General features: G+C 40.1%; 1 protein-coding gene across 1 annotated transcript in view; it reads right to left on the reverse strand.

Annotated features, from left to right (window-relative positions):
- macrod1 (mono-ADP ribosylhydrolase 1) overlaps positions 1-19017 on the reverse strand; it is a 155337-nt gene that overhangs the window by 5717 nt on the left and 130603 nt on the right. The window contains exons 6-9 of the mRNA XM_034690558.1: positions 16977-17098; positions 12230-12260; positions 5964-6037; positions 1286-1367 (exon numbers count right to left, since the gene is read on the reverse strand). Of these exons, the coding sequence (XP_034546449.1) occupies positions 1286-1367; positions 5964-6037; positions 12230-12260; positions 16977-17098 (309 nt within the window). The remainder of the gene's footprint in view (positions 1-1285; positions 1368-5963; positions 6038-12229; positions 12261-16976; positions 17099-19017) is intronic.

Raw genomic sequence — 19017 nt, forward strand, 5'->3', positions numbered from 1 at the left:
ACCCAGTCCTAACAATCACAGAATGGCAGCATCAACTCTTAATTATTCTTGATTGTTGGTGAAAGTGTTCCCCATTATGAAATATAAATGTGTTTTGTTTGACCATAGGTTTATGTCAAGGAAACAGGGCTAATGACTGAACACAATGTGCATTTTGGCCTCACTGACCGCATTTATATTAGTCACTTAAAGTGTCTCATATGCTTTTAAAATCCAAATGTGATGTGGCAATATCTGTTCCATAACATGTTTGAGGACTGTGATAAAACTGCTTTTTTTTAAGTTATATTTTTGGAGCTTTTACACCTTTATTTGGAGAGGACAGGACAGTGGATAGAGGAGGAGGCACCCGCTATATGGGAGTGTGACTTAACCTTTACGCCATGCCCACGCCTAAAACAGCATTTTTTTTTAAAGGAAACAGTATGAAATATTGAGAAGCAGAATTGGTGCCATTTAGATTGAATAAACTTCAGTCTGTTGAGGTTTTGACGGAGATGTTTGGATAGCCACACAGGCTACTGACAAAATGATTGCAATCCTGGTTGTGTCCTTGAAGTGTGTGTGTGTAATGTGTCTCATACATTTTGTTTAATAAAACAATTTGAAAAAGGTACAAAAATATAATCACTGATGACAATACACATGTCACATGTTCATCTACCTCGCACTACCTAATATTTAACAAGGCATCTTAACTCACCAGAACAAATGTCAGACACAAAAAGAATCAACATCATCAAACATTGGAGTTTGAGTTCATACATGTAAGTGACTGAATGAATCAAACAGATTCATGAGGGAGAGAACATTGCAGTTTATCAGCTGGTGTGCCAATAAACAGAACACGGATCATCTCTGTGCATCTCTGAGGCTGTGTGTGTGTGGTCTGGGTGTTCTGTGCATTAAAATCAACTGATGGAACATGTATCTCGTGTAAGCTCCAGTGAATGTTTATGATGTAAATCTTTTACAAGTCACTGCATGTATGTGTGTGGGGGCAAAGTAAGTGTGTATTTAATAATGTTATACTCATTAAGTGCTATATGTATATATGATCTGATGTGTCGTATAGTATCATGTATGTGTGAATGTACTGCATGTGCAAAAAGCACACAGTGGATGATTCTAAGTATTAATTGCACCACAGTATGTATGTGTTTGTGTGTGTGTGTGTGTGTGTGTGTGTGTGTGTGTGTGTGTGTGTGTGTGTGTGTGTGTGTGTGTGTGTGTGTGTGTGTGTGTGTGTGTGTGCGCGCGCATGAGACACAGAAAGACAACTCACCAGCAGGGAAGTAGAGCGGGAGATTCTGCAGATACAGCTCCTTATCCGTCGGCAAGAACACGCAGAAGATGACTCTGTCCAGCTGACATACACACACACACACAAACACACAAACACACACACAAGCACACAAAATGCCCTTTATTAAGCATATGCAATAACTGTGAATTCATCAATAGCGGGGGCGACAATGTAAAAGGATGCAACATTGTGCAGCAGAAATATGAGGAGAATGCAGCTAATGCATCAGTCCATTACTTCCCTATTAGCTCTATATTATGATGATGACACAACACAACACTTATTAGAGTGTGAGGCAGGGACAGAGTGCTGCCAGTTTACAAAGAGAGACAGACTGTGTATATGTGTGAGAGAAAGAATTTAAAGAGAGAAGGAGTTTCTGTGAAGGGTTTACAAGGTCACCGATTTTATCGTAGAGCCGTATTTGTGTCTATGAATGTTAGTGTGTGTGTGTGTGTGTGTACGTGTGTGTGTGTATTTGGCACTAGGCCCTCATTTTTTCTAAAAACTGTGTAAGAAATACTACTCAACTTGATGTAGACTCAATAAAACACAGTAGATTTCAAATAATATTAAGACAATGGTCGAGTGAGCGCAGCTATTTTACAACAATAAACAGTCTTTATGCTCAGTGCTCTTGTGTTCCTCAGATCCTGGCTCAGCAGTCCATAATATTCACACTGTATTCTGTGTATCTGGACTGTAGAGTAGCAGTATTCTATGCAGCCCAATGGTTAAAGCTACTGTGGCTACAGTAAAAAGATGCTCCCAGGGACATAAGCACCACTGAGGGCTAGTATTTCTCAGACTCTGACAAACATTATTACCAGTCTAATGTCTCTACAAAGGGTTACATTTTTCTCTTTCTGAGGCAGTGTGCAATTTACAGCCAGGCTGTTTCTATCACTTTGTGCTTGGTGTGGGAGTTTAAGTCTCATTGCTTTCAAATACAGACATTTCTGCAGCCTGTTAGCCTGCAGCTCATGTTTTTCACTCCCAGCTTGTTGCACAATTACCATCACTCGCCACAATTTGAATGGAGGCAACAAGAGAAGATATGGAAATGTGTGGTAAGTAACTACATCCCTTGGGCTAAGGTTCAAAATCTCAAACCTCCACACTGAGTTGCATCCACTTGCGCCATTTTGCAGCCTCATGTGTTCAAATTAGAGCAAATGCTTGCAAGGAGAGATGTAAAATGGCCTCCAGAAATTGGTAGCAGTGGGGAGCTAATTTTGATACTGTTGCAACATGGACCCTGGAGATGCTAAAGCTAACAATAACAACAAAGAAAGTAATGGGCTCTCTCAGAACAGCCTGTGTAAAAAAGGAAACACAGGGTCTGAGAATATTCCCTTTACAAACGGAAACAGAAAGTTAGTCAGCAGCAAAGTTATCTTTCACATCCCACACAAATCTTAGCTCAGTGACCTGATGAGGAGTTCACACATTTAGCAGCAGACATTATAGACATTAAGTCCCATGCTTCACCTTCCTTTGATTGTACTTTTTATACTGTATTGCCCTAAATGAATGTTATATCTTATGTTTTTTTAAATTTCATGACCTAACTGGGTACATTCAACAGCTGTTTTAGAGCTTTACATCATGACAATGGATGTGCAATGTTCAAATGTGCATTTCTTTCTAAACGTTCTTGGTACATTGTGACTATTTAGTTTTGGAAGTTGAAGGATTCAGTTTGACTTTTTGCTTTTCATTGTTGCTAAAGCCCTCTTGCAAATGACAGAGTGGTTGCTGAATCACTAAAGTGAACTTATCACGTATTATTACCCCACTGTGGTAAATACCTGATTTTGGTTGGTCAAAACCACAGACTGTATAAAATATGGACGTAGTATCCTTGACGTCACCCATCTGTTTCTGAAGCGCTGTTTTGAGGACAATCGTCAGCTGCTGTTGAGCCAGTGTGACGTAAAGAGGCGGGCTTTGAGCCTCCTAGCCAACAGCTACAGTGTTCCCGCCTGTCAATTAAGTCAGCTGTGCCTCTCATTGATAGACTTGTAATCTAAATATCTTTGAAATTGCCATGTTTGAAATAAAATTCACCCCCCTACAGTGTGTGCCGATCGAGAAATGAGCTATCCAGACTACACTCGTCTTTTGTACCAGGCTGTAAATATTTCTGCTGTAAAGATTGTCTTTTTTGAATTGGTGTGTATGTGACTTCCGGTACTTCCGGAGCCAGCCTCAAGTGGATCCTCAATGAACTGCAGTTATTAGCACTTCCGCATTGGACTGATATTTTTAGACCGGAGGTTGCCGCTTGGTCAAAACCCCATAATAAAGGCAGTTATTTCTCAAGTACAAAAGTGACACCAGGGACAACCAGATCGCACACGTCATTTCAATTCAATCCATGGTTAAAACATTGGTTTTCATGTCAGGCTGGTCTTGGGAGTTGTAAAATATTGACAATTACTGGACACAGATGTTGGAGCAGCCTTAGAAGCTACTGGGCTCCAGTCACAGCCATCTACGGTGCAAGATCCTGTCCTGCAACCCAGACAGCAGCAGCAAAGCATCTTCAAGTTTTGCCCATTACTACAAACCTTTCAGGGTCTTGCTCAGCCTGAAGGGATTATATTTTGCATAAACACCTATTCACTTTACATTACCCACTAGTTTGTGTTTTTTTTTTTTTTTTTTTTTTTTTAAGTTATATTTTTGGCCTTTATGCCTTTATTCTATAAGACAGCTGAAGAGAGACAGGAAATGTTGGGAGTAGAGGGTGGGGGAAGACATGCAGGAAATTGTCCTCGGCGACCCCTGCGACGAGGACTGTGGCCTCTGTATGTGGGGCGCTTAGACTGCTAGGCCACCAGCGCCACTAGTTTGCGTTTTTTATAATGAAAAAAAAACTGTTAGTTTGTCTGAAGAAGCTTTAATCTCTCAACCAACCAACCAACAGATTTCTCTTTCCTATCAAAGCACAACCTATAGCCCGCAAGAAGACATGTGGTGATTGGTTATTGTTAAAGGTCTTTTGAATCTAATTTTCAAAAAGCAATACTGATTTTCTTGTCTTCAAAAAAATTATTTTAAGCGTATAATTGTTTAAAATACATTTTTTATGTTGTTGTAAAGGGCTCTTATGAGTCCAAGGCTGCTGCCAGCTATTTCCAATAAAACTCTTTAGCAGGCTGTCTGACCTAAAGAACTTCTTAAGAGCTCCAGGTGGCTCACTCTTTCTTTTCTGAAGTACTATACAACAAACAAGCTATCACTACGTCTGTGGTGTTAAAAGATGCACTGTGAAGGTGTGCTTAGCACTGGAAAAATTCTCACATATCCTTATGAAAATGTTTATGGTGTGTCCATAATTGCACTTACAGACGAGGTAGTCTTCTTCTTTATTGTGGGGTATTTGAAAAGTTGTTTGATGAAGATTATGTGATTATTACTGTGTGGTGGATGATTTGACAAATTAATCCATTTTCTTTTTTGTTAAAAATCATTCTGGGAATGTTACAGTAAATCTAATTTGTAAAATATAAGAGCTAAAAAAATTGTGAGCTGCCTCGGGTATTACCATTCAGTTTATTCAGGGATAAATGATTCATGTTCTTATTATTACGCTTGATGCAGAGTGCTGGCTCACTGCCCTGTGTCTTGAGTCCATTTTGTCTCTCACAGTGTCTGTAATTTTCAATTTCATTTCCTACATTAAAGCACTTCAAGCCAGAGAAAGCCCAACAAAACACACTGTAAAAATTGTTAAATGGAAGGGGCCTCAATTAAAGACTGAACCCAATTTCCTCTGGTGAGCAGTCTTACTTTATGTGAATGCAAATTATCTCTGTCCCTCCATCTCATTTGTTCACAATAAACTTTTTTTCCTCCCCTTAAACAAACACACAGTGGAACTGTTTGTGGGCCGAGTGTAAATAGGAGTTTTGTTGATTCGACTCTCTGGTCTTATTTTCTGACGTTTATGTTTTGTTGACTGTTGGCCTCTGTGGTGAGACGTGTGATGTTTAACGCTCGTTTGTTGAGCTGGCTGTGGCTGACGGCATCGGTTGACTAGTATTGCTGCAGAGACCCGGGAGACTGGATTGCTAACAATAACATTGTCAACACCCTCTCTGGGAGGTGATACAGCATGCTGTTTGGAGAGGTAGACAGGCTGAAAAGAGGAGTGGGAGGAGACCTGGAAAGTTAAGGAGGAAGAGGGGAGGGGAGTTTAGAGCATGTAAACGACTGGTTGGAAAGTTTCCTCTTTGTTCCCCACCATCCTCCCTCTCCCCTTTTCCTCCTTCATCCCTCCCCTCCAGTCATCTATTCCATCACTTTGTCTTTTCTTTGCTTGCTGTTTCTCCGGAGAGAGCGTGTGTGTGTGTGTGTGTGTGTGTGTGTGTGTTTGTGTTAGTTGGGTTTAGTCCCGTAAGGAGCCAATTAAAACGCAGACTTGGCCACGAGCATGAGAGACATAACTTGGGAGTGTGTGCTTAAATGTATGTCTATGTGTGTGTCACTGGGTGTGTGTGCGTGTATGTTTTCTCAATACACCCTTCTCCTCACTCCCACCAGAAAACAAAAACAACAGCTGTGAAAGGAATAACACCTAGAGGAAATGGAAGTGGAAAATTGCCAATCATGCACACACAAACTCACACAAATATACATGCATACCCACCTTGTCATGATGTTCGTCCAGATACTCCCTCACGGTTGCTAATGCCTCATGCACAGCTTGCTCAGGTGGATATCCTGCACAATCACACACACACAAACAATGTAAAAATTATACACGCAATTTGCAAACAAAGATGCATTGCGTTAGTTTGTTTTTGGAACTAACAGGTATCCGTTCTTCATTCCACTTTCTGAGTGTTCTCACTTCTCTCTCCACCTGACTTTCATACTGTGAAGTGATGCAGACACAACACACTTGTTGGATACAACTAGCTCGGAGACAGATGGAGGAGGACTACACAATCTCTTCCATATTCATTCGGCAACCGAGACCTTTCAGCGCTGGAAAATTATCCCCACTGCTGGAAACTCAACACAGAGGCTGTAAAAATGCATCATGTGGCCAAACTACTCAGCCCAAACAAACACATACTGTGTGATTATCCAGTAATTATTCCATACATCAGGAGAGAGGGCTCGACATGTGGGAAAACATGTGGGCACAAATTGGCACTGAAAAATTGATTTATTCCAGCAGTAAAATCAACACATGCAGTATTCATATTGAGGGGATTCAATGTAGTAATACTTTGCAGGTTAATATAAATAATACAGCTTGATTGGAAAAAGAACAGAAATGTTCATGTTTCTATTATAACAACTAGCAAAGATATTCAAGTTCATCTGATTCGACTTTGATGCCTGTACAGGTCCTCTCTCTCTCTCTCTCTCTCTCTCTCTCTCTCTCTCTCTCTCTCTCTCTCTCTCTCTCTCTCTCTCTCTCTCTCTCTCTCTCTCTCTCTCTCTCTCTCTCTCTCTCTCTCTCTCTCTCTCTCTCTCTCTCTGTTCTTTCTTTTTAGCACCTGCCTCACTAATCGGGTCAGGGTTAAGAGATTGTTTTTGAAAGAATACATTCTTCAAGCTGTAAAATGTTCATATTGATTGTATCAGAAAATGTCCACTGTAATGTCTACATGAAGTGTTTGGTGCAAGCTAGCCAAAGTAGGCTTAATATTTCAAGATAATTGTAGTAGTAGGAGTTTCTATCAGTAAGCATTGATAGTTTCTACCCACAAAATACACACAGAAGTTGTATGAATATTACAAATAAATACATTGAGGGGTTAGTCCATCCTCAGTATCAGTAGTCACCCCCTGCATGACACTGTGGTCGCTCAGCAAAGCAGCAGCAGTGACCGACTCCTCTCCATGCGCTGAAGGACTGAGAGGTTCAGGGGGTCGTTCATTCCGGCTGCGATAAGACTATACAACGGATCTTGCTAATGTGCACTTTATTAATACTACTATTTATTACTACTATTAATACCTGACTTTGAGAGTGCTTGGTTGTGTGTGCACATACACTGTGCTGGACACCTGAATTTCCACTGTTGGGAATGAATAAAGTATCTATCTATCTATCTATCTATCTATCTATCTATCTATCTATCTATCTATCTATCTATCTATCTATCTATCTATCTATCTATCTATCTATCTATCTATCTATCTATCTATCTATCTATCTATCTATCTATCTATCTATCTATCTATCCATCCATCCATCCATCCATCCATCCATCCATCCATCCATCCATCCATCCATCCATCCATCCATCCATCCATCCATCTTACTTACTCCTTTGATATAACCCATTCTGAAAGGCTACCATTAGACCAATACCGTTTAGCTCAACCAAAATAATACACAACAATGTTTCAAACTATTTGAATGGGATGAAACTTTACTAGTAATAGCCGATGGAAATATATCCTACAATAAATAAAATTGGAAGATTATCACCCATAAATAACCGAAGGAAAGTACACATGAATAATGATCAAAAACTGTGGTCTGCAAAAACAGCTTGTTTTGCTGTTTACACTGCCATTCAAGCCTTTGGAGGTGTGTCGAATCAGGTTTTGATTGACGTACTCCTAGCTGCCCACGCAGCAGTGGCACATGTGTCATACAGCAAAGTGCAGCCCAAAACCTTTGAGTCCTCTCAGCCAGAATCAGCAGAGAGGGCAGAAGTCCTGCCATCTGGACATTACTCAAGTGGTCACTGAATGTCAAGTAGCAAAAATGTTTTACTCACCATATCACAGCTAGCCATTAGCATACACATGCTATAAAAGCCAAGATGCCTCGTTTTGTTCAATAAGCTAATGCATCAATCAAAATATCAATAACATCAGTGCAATGCAAAATATTGGCTGTGAAGCTTTACACATGCCCCTTACTCACACTCACACCTCCTGCTGCCCACATACAGAACATTAGGGTTCACATTAACCCCCCACCCACCACCGCCATTAAAACTAACAACTGCAGCCCTTAATAATCACCTGTAGACAACTCTCATGCAGCTTAAATAGCTGAATAGCTGCCGTATGACCTTTCTAGTAATTGGTTCATTGGATTAATGAAGTCATTTCTTAAACAAATATTCTCAGCATTACCTCACCAAGTTCAAACTCAATATCATGATAATGTATAGAAACCTAGTGAGGATACTTTGGAATCAGATTAAAAGTAATTTCATATACTTTTTAGAGACATATTTTTATGTACATAAGACCTTGAATGATTTAATCACACATCTAAGGTGGGTTTGGCTTGACAGTGGCTTTAAGGAAAGATCAAAGTCATGGTCCAATAAGCAAAATTCGACCTGTGACTCGCGGTACAAAACAGATCATGATTTTAGGTGGCAGTAACAGTATCTTATGTATGACTTAATGCATAAACACTAATTGAGTATACTGTTAGTTCAGGCAGGCCACAAAGTCAAGCTCGGCCCACAGAACATCACCTGTATTCTCACTGATGCCTGCTCTTCTCTGTACCCTGTGGGCTCTTTGTTGCTGCATTTTCATGTGCACACACGAAAAGAGTGGGGAGGTCTGCTCTCCCAACTTCAGGCTTTGGCATTCCACGCAGTGGCGGAGCCAGACAGTTTTGGCCTGGGTGGCCAAACTGGGGCACTGACTGTTAAGGGGGTGGCCAGGCGTGGAAAACATAAGGGGCTTACACCAAACCTAGGAGGGTTACCTCCAATAGAATGTTCTTTATTTATCCCTAAGGGAAATTCAGTTGTTTGGCAGACAAAATTATAAAAATCCCATAAAACAAGTAATTCAGGTGTCTGTCAGCTCATCTCCCATTGGTTATCAATCAATCAATCTTTATTTGTATAGCGCCAAATCACAACAAACTTTATCTCAGGACGCTTTTACAAACATAGGAGGTCTAGACCACTCTATGTCAAATTATGAACAGAGACCCAACTTCAAGACAGGGTAAGACTCAGTCTGACCTCACCTTAATCCATCATGAGCATTGCACATCGAAGTATTTAGCAAGTTACAGTGGTGAGGAAAAACTTCCTTTTAACAGGCAGAAACCTCAGGCAGAACCAGACTCATGTTAGACAGCCATCATGCCTCGACTGAGTTGGGTCTGGAAAGACAGATAGAGGGGAGTAAGAGAGAGAGGTGATAGTGATGAGACGAGTAGTAGAAGCTGTTGCCGCTGAAGTCCAGTACGTCCGTATCAGCTGGAGTCCAGGACGTTTGCAGCAGGAGGACGTCTACGGAAGCTCAGAGGAATCTACAAGACAATAGAGCTCAGGGACTCCAGAGAGGTCTATGGTTAGTAATATTAATAGGACAGGCAGAGTTAAAGTAAGTGATGAAGGAGTTGGGGGGAAGGGGGTGAGCTAGGATCCCAGTGTGTTAGTGCGCCAGTTCCCCCGGTAGTCTAGGCCTATAGCAGCTTAACAAAAGCTGGTCCATGCCTGAGCCAGCTTTAATTATAAGCTTTATCAAAAAGGAAAGTTTTAAGCCTACTCTTAAAAGTGGAGAGGGTGTCTGCCTCCCGGACCTTGACTGGTAGATGATTCCAAAGGAGAGGGGCCTGATAACTGAAGGTTCTACCTCCCATACTACTTTTAGAGATTTAAGGTATAATTAGCAAGCCTGCATGTTGGGAGCGTAGTGTTCTAGAGGGGTAATAGGGCATTATGAGCTCTTTAAGATATGAGGGTGCCTGATTTTTAAGGGCTTTGGTCTTAGAAAAAAGGTCTTTTAGCCTGGTTAGAGAGTTATGAAACCTAATGGATGCAGGGATGAATGATTTTCTGTCTCTCAGTCCTGCAGCGCAGAGGGATGAGAGGTCCAATGCTGCTGTTTCTCTGGTCCACAAAGAAGTTGTGAAGTGGATGATCTCGGTAATTTAGAGAATCACATCTATTTTAACTTCTTTTTATAAAATAATTTAAAAATTGTTACATTTTTGTAGATTTCTAATGTTAAAATTAAAAATGTAACTCAACAGAGTGTCAATATTTAAATCTGATGAACTGAACTCTCTGAACTCAAAATGAAGATGATTGTCTAAAGTCAAAGCATCAACAAAAATAATATTCAAATCCACAGAAACTACTGTCTCTGCAGCTTGTTGAAACACAACGACACAATAGCTGGTTTCAATACAAGTAATGCCTCTGACATGGCAAATAGCCCATCATGTTTAAGAATTTCAGGGTGGCCACAGGGGTGGCCAATCAGTTTTCAGAGGTGGCCATGGCCACCCCTAGCCACTCCCTGGCTCCGCCACTTCCACGTAGGCATGTGGAAGGGCAGGGAGCTCCAAGAACAGAACCACACCGCCAATTATAATTTATTGCATGCAAGTAATTCATTATTTTGACGGGAGTGGTCCTGACTGAAAGTTTATTATGCATAGGTAAATACGCACTCCAAAGGACAGCCACAAAGTTGACCAGTCACAACAGTGCCAGATACTCTGTTGAGTTCCAAGTTTGTAAATCATGTTGAAGAAAGACTACAGAGAACTGGTGAGGTGCACATCACATATAGAGAGAGCTCATCACAGTGGCTGCTGGTTTGACTCCCAACCTTGGTCCTTTGCTGCATATCATTTCTCACTCTCTACTCTCCACATATCCAGTCTCTTTTCTGGCCTATAAAGGCAAAAAATGCCCCAGAAGGTAACTTGAAATAATAATTACCTCCATCCACCATCCACCATTCTCCTTTACCACTTACTATGACTCCTGCATGAAACCCTTGAGTAGAAAAATGTTTCCATAGAGGATAATAAAGGAAGAAATGACCTCCATCATTTTCAACCATTTAGATCAGTGAGAGAGTCGAGTGACCCTATACTGGACTCATACCTAACCAGTAACAAAGTATAATCAGCCGGATTGATTGAAGATAAGCGTGTAGGTGTGCACTGCTTGGAAGATTAGCTTGTGTCTTTGAAGTCCAATGGTGATATTTCTTTCCCTTTTAATGGTTTGTTCATTTCAGTGCTCCAGAACAACTTCTGAGGGTGTTTGTAGCTGAATTCAAAAGCCACTCTAATGATTGGCTCGCTTTATTGTTGGAAGCATTTGATAATTTTTGAAATTCAACAACAAGTTGCTGTGATGTGTTGAGAGGGTTCTTCAAACGCTGTTGAGCAATTAAGACATTTTTTCAAAAACTTTATAAACAATGAGCTGAGATGGAAGAAGAAAAATTAAAGTTCTTTGTAGGTCTCATAAGCGCTAAGAAAACAATGCGACCATGGATAGATGAAGACGACACTTCTCACAGAGTCAATCCATATTTGTCCTCTTCCTCTTTCTAGCAAAGCTGAGAAGTGTCAACAAGCTGCCCTCACACCCCAGGGAGTGTGTAAGTACTGTCCTTAACTCTCTCCCCTGCCAGCGTGAAGGGGGATTACAGTCAATCTGCCACAATCTCCGGCCTAATCTATCTTAATCTGCTGGTCTTAATCCAAGGCCTTAATCTGAGAACCACCTCTGGGTAGCAGAAGATAATGTGACAAGTGGCACCAGGCAACTCGGCACTCTGGTTAAACAGAGAAAGACTGATACTGGAAACAAGCACATAATGGAAAACACAGCCAGGGCTCTCAGTGTGTAATCTGGCACACACAGATAGAGTGTTGTTTTATAAAAGTGGATGTTTTTCCCTCTCACTCGAAAAAAAAACAGAACCGGTATGAGCAGAACGCCTCAAGCAAAAAATAAATACTTGGAATAAAAATCTGAAATTTTTGACAACGTAAACACTTATCCACACACAACACTAAACAGATAAAAATATCATGCATTCATACCAGTTTACAAGGACACACACACACACACACACAAACTCACACACACACACACACACACACACACACACACACACACACACACACACACACACACACACACACACACTGACCGTAGATTCCAGTGGAGATGCAGGGGAAAGCCTGCGGAGGAAAGAAGACAGACAAAGTGGTTACAGTTTGTTGCTGATCACATAACAACCAGCTTTTATTTCACACACACACACACACACACACACACACACACACACACACACACACACACACACACACACACACACACACACACACACACACACACACACACACACACACACACTCCCTTCTGGATCTCTATGAAGTCTCTCTACAGTACTTGTTGTTTTCAATGGCAGCCTACTTTTTTCTCTTTTGCTTCACATCTATTTTTTCTTTGTAACAGATGTTTGACATAAAGAGAACTGTTTAGACTTTAGCTATACATCCTAGATTTAGTGACGATCACAGAGGAGAATAACTGCAGAAAAAAGAATACAGGTTTGTAAAAGCTGTCAATGACAAAACTTTGTTCTGTCCAGATATAATATATCCGGTAAATGTGGAGAAATTGGTGGTTTCTTTGGTATCAGCAAGAATGGTTTAACAACACAAGCATCAGAGTTGCATTCAACACAACACTTAGTTAAAGGCTGTGGTATTTCAGTACATAATCACCCTGTTTTCATCATGCAGTGCGCAACTGTGTTTAGGTTTACACAACAGGAGAGGTTTGTAAAAGAAGTTGTTGCAATAACAGCCTTCACCTGCAGCTCTTTATCGAACTGCTCACTGTGGCTATTTTACAATAAAAGCCTCCTGTGTTGCAGCAGTTGAATGCTTGTAAAGGATTGTTTTTCTATGTCTTGAACAATTCTCTTAGGGCTGAAGATGCCGAACATGAAACATAAAGACAACATTTTCAGAGTCTTTTTTTTATCCTGCAGAGGAAATTTGCTGTATCTCTCCATCTCTTGTTTCCTGTGTCCTCTATTCACAGTTTTCTGTAAAAAAAAAAAAAAAAGCCATGAAATATCATGAGTCCTGATGTGTGTTTTGTATTCATTTAGCAGACTTACATTGTTTTAATAATATATCTTGAAGGGTTTTAAAACCTGCCAAAGCCCACATGAAGCTAGAGTTTTCAGAACAAGTAAAGTAAAGAGTACATTTTCCAGGTTTATGTGTTTCTTTAGTCCTAAATTGACTCTTTTTGTTACTTTCCATCAAGTGCAGACACTTTAGCCCTACTTCTGCATGATATCTATTTATTTTTGATAATCAGCTTCTGTTGAATCTTGGAATACATTTGGAGATTTCGACCCAGAATACATACAATGATACAGATTTTAAGGTGGCTGTTTTAGATCGTGCTATATTTCATCACAGATGGATTCACTGAATCAACATGCAAGAGGAGATAAGCACGAGTAGCAAAGACGTTTCAACACGGCTTTAAAATCCTTTTTAACTAAAAAATCCGTGTCAGAGATCCCCAGTGTTTTGGTTTAAACAGCGACCCTGTTAACTGCTGACTTTCAGCTGGATGCATCCCTCGCAAACCTCTTTAGATGATCATTAAATATCTGATGAGGATATTGAATCTTGAAACTCCCTATGTGTTTCAACAGCTGTGTAAACTCCACAAACACTGTTACATTCAGATGAAGGTCTCCAGTTTACAGTACGCTGAGAGAAGACTACTGTTACAAGCTGCTAAATAAAGTGAATCACAGCTTCTTCTTTTGAAAAGTACACACACATACAATAAAGGTAGAACAAATGAAAGAAAGAGAAATCAAGTCAATCACGTGTGTATGATGTTATTGTGGACGACAGGCGGAATAAAATCACTGCAGTTAATCTACCAATCAGACACGTTTGGCATTGCAGGCCCTACCCCCCAAAAGCCCCAGGGCTTTTTGAAAAGTACTACCCCCCTAGCATGGGGTTTTTAGGGGGTAGATTATCTACCCCTGAACTAAATTTAGACCCTAGTTCCGCCGGTTGAAGCGCACGTAGTTCAGGGGTAAAGTCCCTAGTTCCGGGGCAAAGTTCCTCCGGTTGAAAAATGCCTTAAGGTGGCTCTTTGCGGCTAGCATTGATGGGATAAACATTTAAAACAAAAGTACCTCTTTCACTGCACAAATGAGTGTATGAGTATTGTTTTAGATAACCCCAACAAAATGTGAACCTTTTCTTTAAAACAACACAGAAACACTTAGTTGTGGCATAGAGAGCCATAAGTCTTTTTCTTATCAGCCAGAGAAAATCACAAACTGCAACATTTAAGCACATGCACACATTGATTCCTCCAGTGAATCCCCAGGAGTGAGCTGGTAATTTAAAACTTGCTCATGAAAGGCGGCTTGGTGATTAAAAATGAAAGCTGTTGAAGGTGTAAACCATAAACAGTTTACGAAATGTTGGTTAATATATAACGAGAGGGATTTAACTTTATGAAATTGAGATACATGTCATGCAGGTTCACGCTCCTGAGCCACTGCTTCTGAGCGGGGAGAAGCAGCCAGGAAACTTCAAAGTAAATCAAATCTGGCAGATCCTCAACCTGCTGTCAAATGCTGCGGTACGAGCAGATGCTTGGATGCTCTCTGAGTCTCCAGATCTGTGCATTTGACCAGATTGTGAAGCTGGCAACTCAGGGTGAGAGCAGACATGACTCACAAGTTCCTTCAGACGAAAGGAAAACATGAAAGTTCAGTGGAAGTTAACTGAGACCACAAAGCTTAAAGGTGTGAAAAAGAGCTCTCTTGTTAAGATAAGGTTGTCAGATGAGCAGTTGATTTAGGCTGTACACAGAGCTGGATAGTTGGAGGTACATTTGTGATTTGTGACACATAACATCAATCCAAACATGCAAGGGATGCAAATAAATATTCTAGGCACTTACTGGAATAGAAATGAAAAAAAGGATTAGTGGTGAAATTTAAGCCTGTTTGAAATCCTATGCTTGAAACCACAAATAAGTAGCATTAACCTTCATACAGCCTACATGGGATCATTCTCATTAGCTGTACCTCTTACTGAATTATCCCTGCCAGTGATGCTGGCGGGTATCAGACACTTGGATGCTCCTTCACCTGTGGATGCTTGTCCATGTATCTGTCTAATTTATTGAGAGCTCAGATTTATTCAACGACAGCTCCCACTCACATGACTGAACAGGCTGCTTGGGGCAACAAGTGAACAGCAACTGCTTTAGTTTGGAATCTGTATAAAACATGGACGTACTCTCAATGATGTCACTGATTGGATTCCATGAGAAGCACAATGATGCCTGTCCCCATTTTAGAAATGCTAGCTGAACTTCTCTTTTGATAAACCTGGTCACAGATGTAAAGGGGGAGTTGAGTTGAAGCAGGCTTGCAAACAGCTACAACCTGTCCACCTGTCGGTCAACTCAGCCATGCCTTTTATTAAGCATATCTATGCATGAGTCTTAGCTTTAATGTGATCAATACAGATTACAATAAAAACACACTCCCCCTGTGCAGTGTTTACTAGGAAAGAATTAAGCTGTTCATAGCAAAGCTGTTTTAGTACCAGGCTGTAAACATGTTTTATTTTACTGTAGGATTAGGAATCTTAACACAGGTGTTACTGGAGCTACCAGGGCTTTTGGAGCTAGCATAAAGTGGACACTCCAGGAACTGAGTTTTTTTGCACTCCTGCTGATGCCTTTATCGTCAATTTATCACTCCATCGTTAAAAAATCCACACATTTCTTTCAGGGTCATATTTTAGCCTTGTTGTGGCTCAAACTGACAGTCATAGTTTGCTTTCATTTAAATAACACCTCTGGATAAAACTCAAAACTGTTTCCAATCACTCAAGTTAGAATCACTGATATGTATAAAAATCTGCCTTTGTTGTCTGCTGTGATCCTCTCAGGACACTGCAAAACAAAAAATCTAGTGAGAATATTTCTCTAATTTCTTGTCAAAATATCTCATTACACTTAATGTTGGCTACGGTAACCTACCAATTACAGATATTAATTTTATTTCAAAATATTACAAGCCAAGAAAACACTTAATTGGTTGTAATGAGAACAAATGGCTGCCAATGAAGCAAGCAAAGTTTCTATAAATACTGTAAGTGTCACATCTTGTTTTTAAAAAAAGACTAATCAAGGATAGGCTTGCTGAATTGGAAAGTTTTGACTCATAACAATCAATTAAGTCCTTATTTTTGGCTTACAATATTATGAAATAAGATGTATATCCACAGTGTGGCTTGTATTGTAAGTGTTATGACTTTTTTTGACTGGCAATTAGACAAATACACTCGGTAAAGTGTCATTTTTTTGCAGTGTGGTCTAGGATGGGGATATCATAAATGGTTGTAGCAGATTAAGGTAAGTGGAGATATACCGACACAAAATTATAATCAGACAGGACAACATTAAGTACCACTGTGTGAAATACAACTTCTTTTATGTTAGGGTTTGGGAGAGGAAGCCAAAACCTGTGGAGATCTGCCCTTTACTTGCTGTGCTTTACTTGTTTTTTTCTTGCTTTGTTGTTGTTTTCTTTGACTTTAACACCTTGTGCGGTTGTGAAACCTCCTGCCTGGTGTGATTCGTAAAACCTTCATACACTCACCAATCCCACCTGCCTCTCCTGTTTCTCTCTCTCTCTATCGATCTCAGTCTGACTCACACTTTTTTAAGTATCTGTGTGATGAAATTTCTTTTAGCTTTCCTTTAAGTTCAGCTTTTTAACATAATCCTGCTTTCCTCCTTTCAACACAACAGGTTTATTCCATCTTCATGTCTATTTTCCTGGCTTATGCCATCCCTTCATCTCATCCCTCCATCCTCACCACAGATCGTGCTTCAGTTTTGGTGGCTGTTGTCAGGCTGTTTTTGTAGCACGACCTCAGGGCTTTTTTCTCCACCTCTCCAACTCCTCCCTGTGCAATCGGCCCCACTGTGTGAATCACATCTGCAGACAGAGAGAGAGAGAGAGAGAGAGGGAAAGAGAGAGTGGTATGAGAAGATGAAGCACTTCTCTCAGTGTGACAGATAGAGAGTGAAAGTGTGAAATGTAAGTAAAAATATACTCAGTTCAGATTAATGTCAGCAGTCAAATCCACATTTGTTCAGTTTTTATATTTAAGCTATTTTAAATATACTCTTACTTTCAAATAAATGGATATAAAAAAGATCACAACAATATTAATTTCTGACTAAGTCCCTATACATTTTCAGTCACCATACATGCCTTAATGTTATTAATTTTATACCAATATCTGCCTAAAACGTTCCTTGTGTTATCCCATTAACTAACCAATAACAAGTTTAATGCTGTTCATTATTTCAAGGTGTCAGATGTCATAACTAAACTCCTAACATGTTGGATAAAAGAGTATTTCATTTGGCAGAGTACTACTGATTCTTGTCAGGGTTCACGTCATTTTTGATTTTGAGATTCTGACATGCAGAACGTTGTGCATGAATACAACAGAGAAGGATGTATTATTTCAGATCTTTATCTGAGTGTTAATGATTCTGAGATATCTTCAAATCAAGCACACATGGATGCCTCAGGTTAACCAAGTTTCATCATTGAATGCAGCAATACTCAAATTCAGTGGCCTTTATTTTAGTCTCTCACATCACATCACAAATCCTTAAGCCCCACAAATGTCAACGCTTTCATGTATTCTCATATACTAATTATACTAACTGAATATCATACTGTACTTATAACTATAGCTGCCACCTAAAATCACTAAGTTCTGCCTTTACTAGATAGGACAGATGAAGACAGAGACAGGAATTAGAGTGTGGGGGATGACAGACACCAAAGGTTTGGGGCTGACAGTTGACCCAGCAACCGCTGTGACGAGGACTATAACCTCAGTGGGGCATGTGCTCAAACTGCTATGCAAACGGTGCTCTGATTTGAAGATCATTTTGATTTGTATTTCTTTTTTTATGTAGCTAAAAATAGTCCGTCTCAGATTAAATGGTTGGTTAAATCTTGTGCAGGTAGACAGCACACCTGGTAATTATTAGCTTGTTCTTGATGCCAAATTGCTCCTTAAGAGAAATTTCAAGCCGCACCAAACGTTTGAGGCTGGATCAGTGGGTTTGTCAGTTTTCATAAATCAGGGGAACTCAAAAATATGGGAGTGTGAAGGGGGGGACACACACACGAAGACATCTGGGCAGACTATGTTGTTAGGATGAGCATGTTAGGTAAAAGTTGTCGAGCTAGCTCTCGCCAATTTTTTGCATTATTTTGACTAGAATTCTCATTTCACCTCCATTATCTCTTGGTATTTGAATAGCTGAAGAAAACTGTAGAAGTATAGGCAGCCAATCAGAGGTGTGGACATTAATTCAGCCCCCACTTAACTGCTCTCTATCTCATCCCCCCAATTCAGTGTACAAAAAGGTATTTAATGTTTGATTTAATAGCACACCTGTGGAGCTATAAATGCACTGCTGTTGCTGGTTTAGAAACTGCATGCAAATTGTTTTTATGATTAGGAAGAAAAACCTCCAGACCAAAGAGTGTATAAAACATGATAGTAACATCAGTAACCTCACCCTTGGTTTCTGAAGAGCTGTTTTTAAAGTTCAACAATGCCATATGCTGACTTCACCTAACATTCGGTCAGCCAAGACACAGGTAATAAGGTGGAGCTGAGACAGGCTATTAACCTCCTGGCAAGCATTTACAACCCCCCCTCCTGTCAGTTAACACAAACACATCCATAATTATGCAAATCTATGCATGCCTCTTGGCACTGATTTAATCTAAACAGATGAGTCATAAAGAAATTCACCCCAGTACAGTATGTACAAATAGAAGATTGAACAATTCAGTCCATAACCTTCTTTTGTGACTGGTTG

The sequence above is a fragment of the Notolabrus celidotus genome, chromosome 8, assembly GCF_009762535.1.
Source record: "Notolabrus celidotus isolate fNotCel1 chromosome 8, fNotCel1.pri, whole genome shotgun sequence".
Taxonomy (NCBI): Eukaryota; Metazoa; Chordata; class Actinopteri; order Labriformes; family Labridae; genus Notolabrus; species Notolabrus celidotus.